Here is a 15998-nt window from a genome sequence, read left to right as displayed (position 1 = left end):
AAAGATTTTTTTTATTAAACCTTTTTTTGGGTTAAAACCGTTTAAAAAAAAAATAATTTGCTCTATGTATTTATATCACATATGGACAGAAATACGTTTGTTTCACATTGGTGTTATTATGCAACAACCGGGTTATGCTGGAAAGGGGTCACATAAGCTTAAAGCGGAGTCCAAACAGTTTCTCGACTTACATCCGAAACAAATTGTTCTCCATTTGAACTCGAAACCGGGACTAATTGGCCACAAATGCGATACGTCTGCCGACTCACTAACGAAGGACTCCTGATACGTTGTACTGATCTTTACATATGTTTAATATAATTGTCTAATTGTCAAGAGTCATTTGAGAAGCACAAAAAGATAAACAGTTGAACAAGTGAAACCATTATACAGAATTACATATGGACAATTTCAAAATACTGCTGAATACATAAGAACTAATTTAGTCCAAGTTAGTTCACTACGACTTTTATTATTCCAGGTTAAAGAAACACGACGACTTAATTTGCATATCAGTAATAAAAGTGAATAAAGACGAATTATTTGAGTCCATTTTGGCTCTGATCCATTTATACATAAATAGATACCAAAGATACTTCTGATTTCAGTAAATGCCTCTCGTGTTTTTATATGACCCCCCCCCCCAAAAAAAAAAAAAGAAGTACGGTATTTCGATGTATTTTATCAATAGTAAACATTATTAAAATGAAACAATATTTAGAAGTTTTCTTTGATTGCAATTGCATATCAATAATAATAAAACTATAAAAAAATCACAAAAGAAACATTCATACATTTATATTTTTTTTAAAAAAAAGTTGCTTTTGTAGTATAATCTCTTTGGGTAATGAAAGGGGAGTTTAGGTCTGAATATAATACGAATAGTATGCGGGAGTGACACGTGATAACCCACAAATGCGTGTTCATCAAGATTTTACGAACACTTACACTTTTACGAACATATTTCGCTTTTTGATTTAAACCAGTATAAAAAAAAAAAAAAAAAAGTTTAAATCACCTTGGTTTAGGCCAGCCAACCCTGCTACATTATATATTGAAAACGGATTAAAAACTGTTTTACTGATATTAGATGAAAATCTGTTTTTAGTAAGAGAAAGTAACAAAAGCTAAGTCTCAACTAACAACAAACTAATTGTTTAGAGTCTTATTGGATAGTTCTTCATCCCTAAGTCAAATGAAGTCGCTCGATGCATTGTCTCTGTGTTAAACTACATTTGAAATAATAAAAAGAAAAAAAAGAAAAATAAAAAAAAAAATACCCGAAAGTGTCTAGGAGAAACTTTCCAATTTTTATACAAAATTACTTCTTTGAACTGATGAGAAATAAACAATCAAAGATAACGTACAAAGAGTAAAAAAAATGACTGACTGGACCGGGACTCGAACCCGTGACCTCCGGCATACCGTGCCGATGCGTTAACCACTACGCCACCCAGTCCGCTTCCCAGAACAGCCACCCATTCTCTCTCTCGAGGTCGGTGCTCTCCAGTCGGACTACGTGGGTTGTACCACAGCCCCTGCTGTAATAGGACAATCCCTATGTCCATATATTGAGCACATATGACGGTTGTAATTTCATATAAATATTAATGAAAGGTCCCGGGTTCGAGTCTCGGTCCACTCAGCCACTTTTCCACTCTTTGAAAGAAAGTCCACTCAGCCACTTTTCCCGGGTACGTTATTGAATTCACATCTATAGAGGATATGGTGTTGTTTCCTCTTTCATTAATAACAATCGAAGATAATTTAAACATAGAAACGTATATTCTGAATTTTACCGCTGCTGAATATTAGCGCCACTGTTAGTAGTAGTTTGCTGAAACTTTTACAGCAGCCCAAAATCTACTTCTAACGTAGCAAAATCCATTTCTTCAATTCGAAAATGATAGATTTGCTGTGTTTCTGAAAAACATTGTTAAGTTTCTTCAAATAAGTTTTCTTACAACCGGCTTCTAAATAAGTTTTCATCAAGTGGAAACCACATATTCATCACATTTCATAAACAACAATAGTGTTAAGACCGGTAACCATATAATTTGGAGAAAATCGATAGGAGCTCAAATTTTTTTTTTTTTTTCTGTGACTTTGTTGAAAACCTAGCTAACTCAGTCAAAATGTGTTTTCATAATATTACATAAAATGGTTAGATCCTGCGAAAGATACAATTTAAGCACCTCATAATCTCTTCCGATTTAAGCAACATTTTCTGCAGATGCCCTTAAATTAGTTTTTCTGAAGTTTAGATGTAGGTAAGTCGCCTAAGCGTTGGTTTCGCAGTCGGAAGTTCGCGGGTTTGATTCTCGCTGCCGACCATCCTGACTGGGGTTTTCCTCAGTCCTACCAGGCAAATGCCGGGATGGTACCTACTAAACAGGCCCTGGCCGCCGACACCTTCCCAAATCCTTTCCATTGTTGTTGATGTTGTTTGATATCCAATATAAAATGTCCTCTGAGCTGTATCGGGTGATTGTTAAATAAATAATCGTACCCAAAAATTGGGTTTTCGCTATATTTCATGAATTTTTTTGTTTCCAAGTTAAAATCAAGGGTAAATTGTAATTTTTTTCGCAAACTCTAAAATCTTCAAATCGATAAGCAGCTAAATCGCTTCCTAGTGTTCGAAAATCCGTTTTCACCGAATTTCATAAGAATCGGTTGAATATTTTCAAGAATAAAATGTAACTTAAATATAAAATCATTCATTTATTCACTTGAACATACAACAAATATTTGCTCATTTTTATATGGTAGTATAAAAATATCTGGAAAAGCAAGTCATCCCTGGTTTAAAAAGTACATAATCTGTTATATTAATAATGAAAATAATTAGTGGATTAATTTCCTCTGATGTATTTAACCAAAATCACTCTAACTTGGTTTTATCAAAATCAAGACCTAGTTAAATCGTTTTCTAGTATCTAATATTCATAGTCTATCATGAAATTGTAGCATTGCTCAAAACCGCCAACGACCGACTTTTTCCAACGTTGAGACCAAATTTAAAATCCTTTTCGTAGGCTATGTTAAGGGTGAAAACGGCAGATCAACTTTGTTTCAAAAAAATCGTTACCCACCCCGAGGTAGGATTTTCATGAACACCTTTAAATAAGTTTGCATGAAGTCAAAACATTACTAAATCGCTGGCTCTTACTCGAAGTTTTTTCTTTTTCTTTTAATCAAATTTCATTAAAAAAAAAAAAAAAAAAACTGCAAACGTTTATTACAAGACGAAGTTCATGCATCTCAGAAATAAGGTTAATCAATTGTAATTTTCCTAAAATGGAGTCCTAGCTACATAACTTTCTATCATGCAAATAATTTCAGTAAATTTAGCAAAAATACTGTTTATTTAAGGAAAATAGTGTTTGTTTTAGCTTCATTATTTCTTTGCGGAAAAGAAAATTCTACTGACCATTAAATGAAGCTAAAATATTAAGCTAATATTCTCGAAAAGGTTTACGGACTTTTCACATACAACTGAGTATTTGTACAAACAAATTATTCCTTATATTATTCCATTGCTTTAGAATCACCTTAATTTGTTATATATGCTACAATTACTAGTAAGCATAAAATAATGATGCAATAATACAGAAACCTGGTACTGGACTTACAATGGTGTGATAAAACGTAATGTAATATACTATACAAATACATAAATACATTAATAAATAGCACAAATAATTGTAATTGTAACAAAAGAACGAGAAATCAAGCCTCTAAAGCTAACTCAAAAATCTTAATTTTATTCCTGATTTTTGAAAAACCGCGAGACTTCAAAACGGCGAGACCTGGTAGCTGAAAATATTTCATTACAATATTCCCAATATTATGATATATTTTGAACTAAGAATCACAGTAAAACTTTAAATACAAGAACTACTACTTACCTCAAAGATACAAACTACTATCCTATGAATAACTTCCAACATCACTATCTCCGATGTCATTTCCAAGGCTAATTTATAGTCAATTTTTACGTTTGGATGAAGCATATCTAGATCATATTTATCGACATCTCTGGAAGAATGAAGAATAACAATCTGAAGATATGGATCACACTCAACACAACGAACTACAAATAAGCAAAAGCTAGTCAGTTAACTTTTTCCTGACTTCTCACGCAAGATGTTTTCGAAAACATTTCATTAGTAAACAATATAAATAACAGCTTAACTCACATAGCTTCATACACTAAACGCTTCAGACTGATATTTAGAATATTCAGCATAACGTCCATTTTATCATCTTTTAGTGAGCTTCATAATTCCTTGCTCCGGTCTTTATCGGCGAAAAGCTGACAAGATGCTGATAGTCTTAAATGAAATTTATAACATGGAAGGATTTTTGAAGAAAGCAAAACAAGCACAAGTCTGACAGTGCAAGGTCGACAGCAGTGTGTGTGTGGCCACACATCCCATCCAAGATCCAATAGTTTTCGACGGGTGACGAACTTGTGTATGGATTTGCGCTGTTTTAGAAATTTCTGGACGATGGGTTTATTTAAACTTTAATTGGCGGCAATACAGATTTGAACTAATCTGTTTGGTTCCCTTGTAGGAGCTCGTAAAACACAACTTTAAAATCCCATCACACTGAAAGCATAATCTTCCTCTGATGAGGAATGTCAGCTTTCGATGTATTTTGAATCAAATCATCACGTCGGAACCAAATGCCGTCAAATGAACTTTGAATTCATGAGAAACAAAACTTCAGCCTGTCTTGCGTATCATAACTTTTTCAGGTGGTTCTGAACGATTGATCCTCAATGTTTCTGTTATGAAACTTTTCACGAGTTTGATGCGCCTTAAGCAATTTAATAAAGTAAAACAGTAAAATATCGCGAAAATGCACTGTTTTCTTTCATTTTCAACTTGTAAAATCTTCAAAACTCAACAAAATAGCTTTAAAAAAAAAAAAAAAAAAAAAAAAAAAAAAAAAAAAAAAAAAAAAAAAGAAGCTACAACTATCAGCTGTCACAATTATACAGCAGTAACACAGATGTCAATGAAATTAATACTTCCAAAATGAACTAGCACCATCTGTTGTAAAAGCATCATGACTTTTCCGATAACCCAATAGTAAGAAAACGAAAGGAAAAAAAAAAAAAAGAAAGAAAGAAACATGAAGTACTTAGTTTACGTATTACGATTATGCCTGAAGCCCAAAACCAAATAAATAACGCGTTAATAATGAAATAATCGATGGAATGAAAATATTGCGAGAAATCGTCAGCTGCAAGAAACCCTACACAGACAATGTTATCCACCACAAACTCGCATAGTCTGGGAATGACTCCAAACTCGCTTCATTTCAGAGTTATTAACCACTTAAATATGAAAAGCAGAATACTTGAATTCATTAGATAACTTAGGTAATGCATTATCAAATACTGATGAGAATGTTTTACCTATTTTATCTACGACAGACTATACCAACTACAAGTTAGTGACGATTCATTAATTGATGATCTGAAAATAATATATCATGTAGCTCTTTGAATCATGATATTGACAGTTTTCGACAATAAATTATATAGCGCTGTCCAATAGTATTAAAGTTATTTTGTTTTTCATTTATTTAGTTCAGCATGTCAAAACATAAGAAACGAAACAATACTGAACTATATTTTTATCTTAGAGAAGATACTTACAGCTCTGAACATACTGTACTTATTATGTATGTGTTACTTAATAACTCATTATTCCGTGACCTCAAATGACGAGACGAGACAGACAGACGAACGAATGAAATGAATGGATGAATGAACGAACGAACGAAAGAAAGAAAGAATGAAAGAAAGAAAGAGAGAGAGAGCGCTAGCCTACCTCCAATCAGGAACTGCTGCTACTCAAGTAATTAAAATCTACCTAGGTATCTTTGTATTATCCTCATATTTTCATCTACTCATCAAATCTATTCTTAACAGCTTCTCAACCAACACTGTATGACACTACATTTATTTTTCGCATTAATAACCTGTCCAACCAATCTTACGTCTCTCAAGCTAATCAATCACATTGTACTCGGCGAGAAACAATTTGAAATTCCCCATTATGTAATTTTTATTATTGTATATAGTTGGAACAAAAGAATCCTGAATCAGCACTGGAAGACTAATATCTTACTAAACCCTAGAAATGAAATCTTTCAGTTAAACGTCGCACACTTATGCCTTTTAGGCTAAGGAAGATGATGATTTAGATAAGTGAATGATGGAAGAATTGGCGGAATTAAATATGGGAGGAAAGAAAATACCCGAGAGAACCCACGGACACGATACTGCTTACCACAAACTTACTTGGCCGCGGATCGATTCAGGGTTCCCACGCACCAGAGGTAAGAACTCTACCACTGAACCACCGTGCCCCCTACTAGACCCTAGAGAAAATATCACACAATACTACAAAGTACACGATAAGATCTTTCGCTAATCATCTCATTAAAGAAAGAAAAACGAATAATTGAGGAACGAGAAAGTAGATATGAAATGTTCAAGTAGATGCCATTACATTTTATAGCGTACCCAACGTGATATTCCGTGATTATAGAAATTTATTTCTTTTCATTTTAGATCATCTTGTTGGATTTCTCACAACAGCACGAGAAATTGGAATTTACATAATAATGTTTAGTTCACGCCAAAACCATAGGGAAGCTGGCTGCAGCACCAAGTTGTTTCTAAAATGACGATCCTAAATAAGCGTGCCCACGTTGTGCGGTGATATGCAGAAATAAACGCCTAATTCAAATGCAATGAAAGTTTTCGTCTTGTGCACAATAACGAGTGAAATGGTGTGATCATTTTTGGCAACTGGCAGTGTTATGAACGGACACGTGGTGGAATTCAGGTAAAAGTTCTAGAAAATGTGTGATCTTTTGAATGATGTCAAAGAAGTTAATTGGACAAACATCGAGAGAACTGGGAATAAAAAGATCAACTGGGCCTGCATAGTAACATTTGTAATTGCTACGATGGGTCGCTTTACTGATGATCATGCTTTTTCATCATGCATAATGTTTTCAAATGAGGTCACTTTTCAATTATCGACGAAAATAAATCGTCACCAGTACGAATTTGGACTCAGAAGACCACTATGCATTCATAATATACATGTGAGACGGATACGGACACGAAATTGTGGTGATATTTTTGTTTCAAGAGAGGATACTGGTCTTCCTCCCCCCCCCCCCAAAAAAAAAAAATAGAAGAGACTGGAGTTGATTATGACCAAGATAACTTGCTTTTAGAATAAATTATATTCAATTTCAGAACATTTTGTCACTCTCAAAAGTATCACTATGGAATAATTAAAATTCAACTCATTTTCAATAAAAAAAAATTTCCCTCAAAAAAATCTCATGGCTGTAACCTGCGCCGTAATCCCCGCATGTAGATATCTATGGCTACCAATAATTCAATACTTGGATACATTGGAGAACTTAGCTGTGCAACACATGCAACCGACCATAATCTGTCACACTGGACTTTTTCTCATGAGGCACGTCAAAGACAAAGTGTACACTACACACGTTGACAACATACTGGACTTAAAACATCGCATAAGAGATGTCAAAAACTCTACATAACAAATGTTGCCCAACCAGGGTTGGCAAAAACCATGGCTTTTATTGAAAAAACAAAACAAACTGTTTTTTTTTTTAAATTTAAACCCGTTTATTTTTGGTTTAAACCAGGTTTTTTGTTTTGTTTTGTTTTGTTTTGTTTGTTTGTTTCGCCTTGGTGTTATTATGTAACAATCGGGTTATACTGGAAAGGGTCACATAAGCTTAAAGTGGAAACCAAACCGTTTCTCGGCTCACATCCGAGGGAAATTGCGCTCCATTTGAACTCGAAATCGGGACTAATTGGTCACAAATGGGATACGTCTGCCGAGTCACTTACAAAGGATTCCTGATAAAAATATGCTGTACTGATCTTTACATACTTGTTAATATAATTGTCACGAGTCATTTCAAAAGGACAAAAAGATAAACAGTTACACAAGTGAAACCATTATACAGAATTACATATGGACAATTTCAAAATACTGCTGAATACATAAGAACTAATTTAGTCCAAGTTAGTTTACTACGAATTTTATTAGTCCAAGTTAAAGAAATACAACGACTTAATTTGCATATAAGTAAAAAAAAAGTGAATAAAGATACGAACTATTTGAGTCCACTTTGGCTCTGACCCATTTATACATAAATATATACCAAAGATACTTCTGATTTCAATAAATGCCTCTCGTGGGGTTTGTATGACCCTTCCATAAAAAGCACGGCATTTCGATTGATAAAAAGTACGATTTTATCAATAGTAAACACTATTAAAACGAAACAATATTTAGAATTTTTCTTTGATCGCAGCTGCATTACAATAACAAACTATTTAAAAAATCACAAAAGAAACATTCATAAACTTGTAAAAAAAAAAAAAAAAAAAAAAAAAAAAAAAAAAAAAAAAAAAAAAAAAGGTTGCTTTTGTTGTATTATCTCTTTGAGAAATGAATGGGGAATTTAGGTCTGAAGATAATACGAATAATATACGGGAGTGAAACATGATAACCTACAAATGTGTGTTCATCAAGATTTTACGAACACTTACAATTTTAAGAACGTTTTTCGTTTTTTGGTTTTAAACCACCTTGGTTTTTAAACCAGCCAACCCTGTGCCCAACACATGGGATGAAACTGACTACATTCTTCGTGCCACCAAGGAGCCTATGTGAAAGTGTACTGAACTAAAATGTACTAGTTTTTGCCACATTAACACTTTTTGAGCTACATTATCATTAGGCTCATTTTTCTTGACTAAGTGCGTGAAAATAAGACTCTGCATTGGTACAGAAACCAAACTGCTGCACGGTTACTACGAAAAATAGAAAGTTTGTATTACTCTAAAGCAGAGACATTGGTCTTTCATAACACAAATCAAGGCAAGATAACGTTTTGATAAAAAGGATTTTCAACTTATCTCGAACGCAACCATCAAAAGTACAAAATTTATCAATTCCAAAAGCCTATGAAATCAGAAATGCTTAAAACCAAAGGATGTTTTTTTCTGCACAAGAACTATGTCTAGAAGAGTCTACAGAAATTGTGAAATATTGGCATCTTTTTGAATCTGTCTTGATTCTTTGAGATATGCTTCATATGGAAAACTACATAACTTTCCCTGGCCATTCTGTGAAATATAGCTTGTCCCTCACTTTTCGCACATTTTGAAGCATTTCTCTGACTTTCACGGTCAGTGTGAGCCCTAACAAGAAGTCGACCCACAATTGTTCAACAAGTAACACGTCAGGGATCGTGCAGGCCATAAAAACAGCGATACATGTCATTTCTTGAAGGCTTGCACATTCTAATACACATGTCTCCAAACATTTCTTCTTCTCATATATGGCGTCCAAAGTTGTTTGAAAAAAAATAGAAGCAGCTCTTTCTTTAGCACTACTCCGACGTATTGATTAGTTATGAGATATTCTCAGTGAGTAGCAGACAATATTAATGGGTTGTATCAAATGATCCAGCCCACACAGACCATCACATCTGCCGCTCTGAAGCTCGACAATCACCCTGATAGATTGCGCTCACTCAGATGAAGTCTAAACCGTATGTGGCCATCACTGTAAAACGAGCTGAAGCGAAACTCGTCCCCAGAGACAACCAAGACACATGACAGCGCCAGTGTTCATGTTCTCTCTGCTACCCAGTGTAATCTGTAGCATCCGTGTTTTTAGATCAATGCATGAGGACAAAAAGTCCTCTCTCTTTCTGTCAGTCCAATGTTCAGCAAACGCCATCGAATCATCGATGCACAGAAGTCAACATCCGTTACCGTATACCAGAATCAAGATACTGTGTGTTAAGTCTTAGTTTATTTAGTAATGTTTTTAAGATCTAGAATCATTGTAATATCGGAATAGAGATTTCACAAATTAGCAAGATAGTAACTGTTTTAGAAAGGGCGTGAATAAAGTACAAACAGCACATTTCTTAAGAAATACTAGTTTCCAATTAAAGAATTGCAACGAATATTATTGAACTTAAATATTTCGTACTGTGCGTTGTTTTATTGCAGAAGTGAGAATGATGATTAGCGACTAGTTACAAATACATACACTGTGAACGACATTGTACATCCTTCACGCGAATGCGGACAAGCTTAATGTTATTCTGTGATGGGGTCAAATTAGGTGAGTAAATAATAACATGTGCTAATACAGTGTGTTTTCTACAACATAAAAGTAAACATTTTATAAGTAGTTACGTTTTAAGATTTACTTTTAAGCAAGAGTAAAGACTTACATAAAATCGAAGAAATCCACAGCTATAAACGTCACAATTAACTTCAAGAAGAATAAAATTAGGAAGTCCAGGAATTCAGCTACAAACCTCTTCCACAGAGGTGGAATTTTGTACTCTGTCCCTGAAAGTTAAAAATAAATAAATAAAATAACATAAATACGAAGCGTATCACATCTATCAATAATCTCAAAGGTATTCATTTTCCCTCTTCCAAACTCTTATACATCGTTCAAAAAAATTAAACCCGAACTTTCAAGATTTAGATAAGGAACCATCTTTTCAGTAGAGATGGAGTAAGTATGGAAAATTAAATGCTTATACTTGTGAATAAGAACATCTTATTGCTCTACAGAATATAGAATTTAAAACTTCATTCTTTTTCAATGTTTGGTGGCGATGGTGAAAGGGTAAATGAGGTTATTCCAAGAAACTTGAATGGAATAGGAGTTGTAATAACATCACTAACACCTTCACCGTCATCACCAATCAGTAAAGAAGAAGAAGAAAGATTTAAATGTGTATTTGTGGAATATTTAAGAGCGTAAACATTTAATTTTCCATACTCTCTATTCCTACTAAAATAATATTTCTAACTTAAATCTTGAAAATGCTGACAGCTGTCAACGAAAATTCGATATTTAATATAATTCTCTCACCGATCTATAAGAATTTGGAAGAGGAGAAGTGAAGTACTATGCAGTTTATTCATAAGATGGCTCTTCAAGTGGTTCACAATATAATACGTACCGGTATATAAAATGAAGTTGCTCAAATTATATTTTAAATAAATTAAGTACTCCGTGTCCAAGGGCAAGTCAGGCCAATCTCTCTAATTCTTCATTACATTTTGAAGTAACTTTCCCTCATTATTCCCACTATGGTATTCTGATAATGGAAAAACGATTAAATTACTTTTAATCGTAAAAACCAAACCTGCTGTAGTGTAAAATGATGTTACACATATAATATAGTTACAGTAAGTTCAGAAGTTTTATAAAGTAATTCTGAAACCCAGAAAATTTTGTTTTAAATGATAATCCAGAATTCATTAGGACTCTCTTACCCTAACTAAACGACACACACACAGTCGTTTCTTGCTTGTAATGAAATGTATGTGGATTTGAATAAGAAAAAAAGATATGATACGAATATGATAAGAAAAAAATACATTTATTAGCTGCTGAGTAACACTGCTACCTACCGTCTCCCTTGGGTACTGGTTTCCGGAGTATTCTCTAAAGAAACAGTTGACAACAACCTGGGTCAGAGCTCGTGTCCTGTCCAAGCGCAAATTAACAGTAATAAGATAAAATCAGCGATATGACATGAGTAACCTCAGTGGTTCGGAAACTCAAGTTTAATCATACTTACTTTTGTATTACCTTGAGCGAATTCCTATTTATTGAATAGACGTATATATATTTTACACAAAAATTTTACTTAATATAGCATGAATGCTTGAGCGAATGACACTGCGTACACACCTGAGAAATATAAAACACTTAATATCACGAATATACCGGGTGAGGCATTTAAAACTGTTTTTTGAATATCTGGAAAACTACAAATCGGATTTTGAAAAAGTTGTAATAAAAGTTGTTCGCCTCAAAGGGGGACATCCAATGATACCACACTCGACCCCCTGCCCCCGCCCCCCGGGGGCGGGAGGGGGGCAACTTTAAAATCTTAAATAGGAACCCCCATTTTTTATTCCATATTCTGATTCCCCGTTAGAAAATACGTAACTTTTGTATTGAACATTTTTTTCGTTGCGTGATAGATGGCGCTGGAATTGACAAAAATCAAAATGGCTCACAAACATTTGAAAAATGAGGCATTTAAAACTGTTTTTTTGAATATCTGGAAAATTACAAATCGGATTTTGAAAAAGTTGTAATAAAAGTTGTTCGCCTCAAAGGGGGACATCCAATGATACCACACTCGACCCCCTGCCCCCACCCCCCGGGGGCGGGAGGGGGGCAACTTTGAAATCTTAAATAGGAACCCCCATTTTTTATTCCATATTCTGATTTCCCGTGAAAAAATACGTAACTTTTGTATTGAACATTTTTTTCGTTGCGTGATAGATGGCGCTGGAATCGACAAAAATCAAAATGGCTCACAAACATTTGAAAAATGAGGCATTTAAAACTGTTTTTTTGAATATCTGGAAAACTACAAATCGGATTTTGAAAAAGTTTTAATAAAAGTTGTTCGTCTCGAAGGGGGACATCCAATGATACCATATTCGACCCCCTGCCCCCACCCCCCGGGGGCGGGAGGGGGGCAACTTTAAAATCTTAAATAGGAACCCCCATTTTTTATTCCATATTCTGATTCCCCGTGAAAAAATACGTAACTTTTGTATTGAACATTTTTTTCGTTGCGTGATAGATGGCGCTGGAATTGACAAAAATCAAAATGGCTCACAAACATTTGAAAAATGAGGCATTTAAAACTGTTTTTTTGAATATCTTGAAAACTACAAATCGGATTTTGAAAAAGTTGTAATAAAAGTTGTTCGTCTCGAAGGGGGACATCCAATGATACCACACTCGACCCCCCACCCCCGGGGGCGGGAGGGGGGCAACTTTAAAATCTTAAATAGGAACCCCCATTTTTTATTCCATATTCTGTTTCTCCGTGAAAAAATACGGGTGCTTGTTTTAGGTGAGTCCTCTTGCCTCTCACCATCGGGGTGCTAGTTTAAGGTGAGTCCCCTTGCCTCTCACCATCGGAAGCTCCATATTTTATCGAAGCAAATGTTCAAAATGGTGTCCGTTTTCTGCAATACACATTACAACTCTGTTTCTGAAGAACAATTCTACTGCTCTAAGTGTCTCTTCGCTAATGTTTGCACATACATTGATTATGCGCTGCCGCATATTTTCTGGGGTTGTTGGTTCTTCCGTGTAACATTTTGCTTTTAGCGTTCCCCACAGGAAAAAGTCGGAAGAAGTTAAATCAGGGGATCGTGCAGGCCAATTTTGAGGACCACCTCGTCCAACCCATCGATCAGGATATTTTCTATTCAAAATCTCACGAGATATCCGTGAATAATGCGCTGGACATCCGTCTTGTTGAAACCAAATATTCATTCTTGTTTGAAGTGGGACATCTTCCAGTAGTGTTGGCAAAATATTATCTAAAAAATCGGCATACATTTGACCATTCAAATTCCCGTCTATGAAGTATGGGCCAATTATTCGAGTACCTAAAACACCGCACCAAACGTTCACACTCCATGTACGTTGACGCTCGGCTTGCCTTAACCAATGTGGATTATCTACTGACCAATAATGCATATTATGCCGATTCACTTGACCAGTATTCGTGAAAGTTGCCTCATCAGAGAAAAGTATCTGTGAAATAAAATCATCATTAACTGCTAATTGCTGTTGTATCCAATTGCAAAAGTTCAAGCGGTGTTGAAAGTCGTCCCCATGTAGTTCCTGATGCAACGAAACGTGATATGGATGGAATCTGTGTTCATGCAGTATGTGCAGAACACTTCTTTGCGACATTCCAGAACTTCGTGCGATTTGCCGAGAACTGATGTGAGGATTTGCAGCAACTGCAGCTAAAACATTCACTGCGGCATTTTCGTTCGTCACAGGCCGTGATCGGACTCGTTGTCTGGGTTGAATACTTCCAGTTTCAATAAATAATTGAATAATACTGCGAAAAGTCGTTGCAGAAGGAACATTCCTATCAGGGAACAGGTTAGCATACCTTAAACGTGCTTCTTCTACTGTCTATTTGACTCAAAGTATTCCTTAACTTCGTCACCTAATGTTACTGATATCTTCAATTGATCCATAATAAGAATTTTTCTGTAACTAATGAACAACTATTTTCATCATTATTGATCACAGACTCTAACTACATAGCAACGTCCAACTTCATCATACGATACGGACTATTGTCTTGTTGCCCATATTCTTTTCTTTCAGTTAACATCCCATTAAAAGTGAAATCCACAATCGAACTCCACTCAATAGAATTTCATCAAGAAACTAATCCTTGAAACTACATGTTATTCTCACCAATACAAACAACGACATAACCCTGAATGACATGTGAACGTACTTTGTGAGTACGTTATGTAACATTGTCTTTCTTGGCGCTGTCTAATAGATAACGCTCTAATAGACAACAATCAAAATGAGTAAACACCGCTGACAAGTGATAAGAAAATGTTCGAAATTGTGACTATTTTTTGCGATATATTTTGCATTATTCAAACTACCGTCTACGAAGCAAGAACTGCTATCACGCGTAGCAGTCCATGGTTAGATTTCCTGTAGGTGTAACACTTGCAATTAGGGATGGGCACGAGCGAGTTCGAGCAAGTTTTCTTTGAAACTCGACTCGACTCGACTCGAAAAACTTCCTCCAACTCTACTCGAAATTCTACTCGAATTCGGGTTAAGTTTCGAGTCGAGTCGAGCCAATTCGAGCTAAATCCTGTGTGTAGTTCCAAATACTCTTTTCAAATATCCTACGTAGATAATATAATTATCAATGATATTACTAGTAATATACTACCACTACTACAACTTATTATTATTATTATTATTATTATTATTATTATTATTATTACGCGGTTTGTATCTGAATACTAAAAACTAGTTGACTGTCTATCTGCGTAGTCGACAAGTCTTTAGGAGGCAAGGACATCGGTCATGAGGTTCTGGGTTTGAGTTCCGGAGGAGCAAGCCAAAAATTGATAAAAGTTATAGGGCGTCGGTCAAACATGTTCAAAACTGCTTGGTCCGGGTTTAGGGTTGTCATCGGCTCAAGCGGTCGGCTCACAGCTTATTCACTATCAAGCCAAACAGAAAAGTGAGCCAACAGCTCACCGAAGCGAGCCGGCTCAGCCATAGGCTCAGTTAAGATGAGTCGAACCGAGTCGATGGGCTGCTTTTAATGGAGCTGGCTCGAGCCGATGGCTCACATGAGTCGAGTTGGTGGCTGATCCGAATGGAACCGGCTCGAGCCATCGGTTCAATTGTGCCGAGTCGCTGGCTCGTCCCAACCAAGCCGGCTTGAGCTGTTCGCTCAGTTGAACCAGCCGAGCCTATTGACATCACTGCACGGATTGGGCTTCTTCTGGGGCTCAAAAAGTCGACCGTGAAGGTCTAAGCCTAGACGGTAAGAACTACAGTATATACTTATATTGGTGCTCACGAAATTTGAAGCTGTCTCGTTATAAAAATCTATTGTTGTCTCGTTTTCGAGACGAGATGACATATACTAAACGTACCCCCACCAGATGTACCTCTGTCGTGAGAAATATTAAAAGTATTCGACATTACTGCTTACATTTCTCATGGCTTTCGCTTTCCAGTCTAAACAGGCCATAATTTAAAAACGAGTTAAAAAGAGCTGAATGTGCGAGCCATTTATTAAACTCGACTCGACTCGAAACTCGAGCTCAAAACAGTGACTCGGCTTGGAACTTGACTCGAGAAAATTACCTTTGACTCGACTCGAATTCAACTCGAGTCGAGTTTAAGCTCGACTCGCGCCTACCCCTGCTTGCAATGTGTAGTCTATTGCAGAAAAGGGGGACCATTTCGAACGTTTGTTCGTTTGTTCAGTAAACAATGAAGATGTGTGAGAGGCAAAGAGACAACCCCAAAACAAACACCCGAATG

At 35.6% G+C, this 15998-nt stretch overlaps 1 protein-coding gene and 1 non-coding gene across 3 annotated transcripts in view; both read right to left on the bottom strand.

Annotated features, from left to right (window-relative positions):
* Nucleotides 1-15998, bottom strand: part of LOC145683850 (protein FAM8A1) — an 88215-nt gene that overhangs the window by 42346 nt on the left and 29871 nt on the right. For both annotated transcript variants that reach the window (XM_081755452.1, XM_081755451.1), the window contains 2 exons: nt 10339-10459; nt 3912-4041 (listed from right to left, as the gene is read on the bottom strand). In XM_081755452.1, coding sequence (XP_081611578.1) covers nt 3912-4041; nt 10339-10459 — 251 coding nt within the window. The remainder of the gene's footprint in view (nt 1-3911; nt 4042-10338; nt 10460-15998) is intronic.
* TRNAT-GGU (transfer RNA threonine (anticodon GGU)) lies at nt 1387-1459 on the bottom strand. Its single transcript has one exon. It is a non-coding gene; the product is annotated as a tRNA-Thr (tRNA).

Source organism: Thermobia domestica, chromosome 4 (assembly GCF_964235325.1).
Source record: "Thermobia domestica chromosome 4, izTheDome1.hap1.1, whole genome shotgun sequence".
NCBI classification, from domain to species: domain Eukaryota; kingdom Metazoa; phylum Arthropoda; class Insecta; order Zygentoma; family Lepismatidae; genus Thermobia; species Thermobia domestica.
Note: the sequence above shows the minus strand (reverse complement) of the source record. Positions and strands in the feature narration are given on the sequence as shown.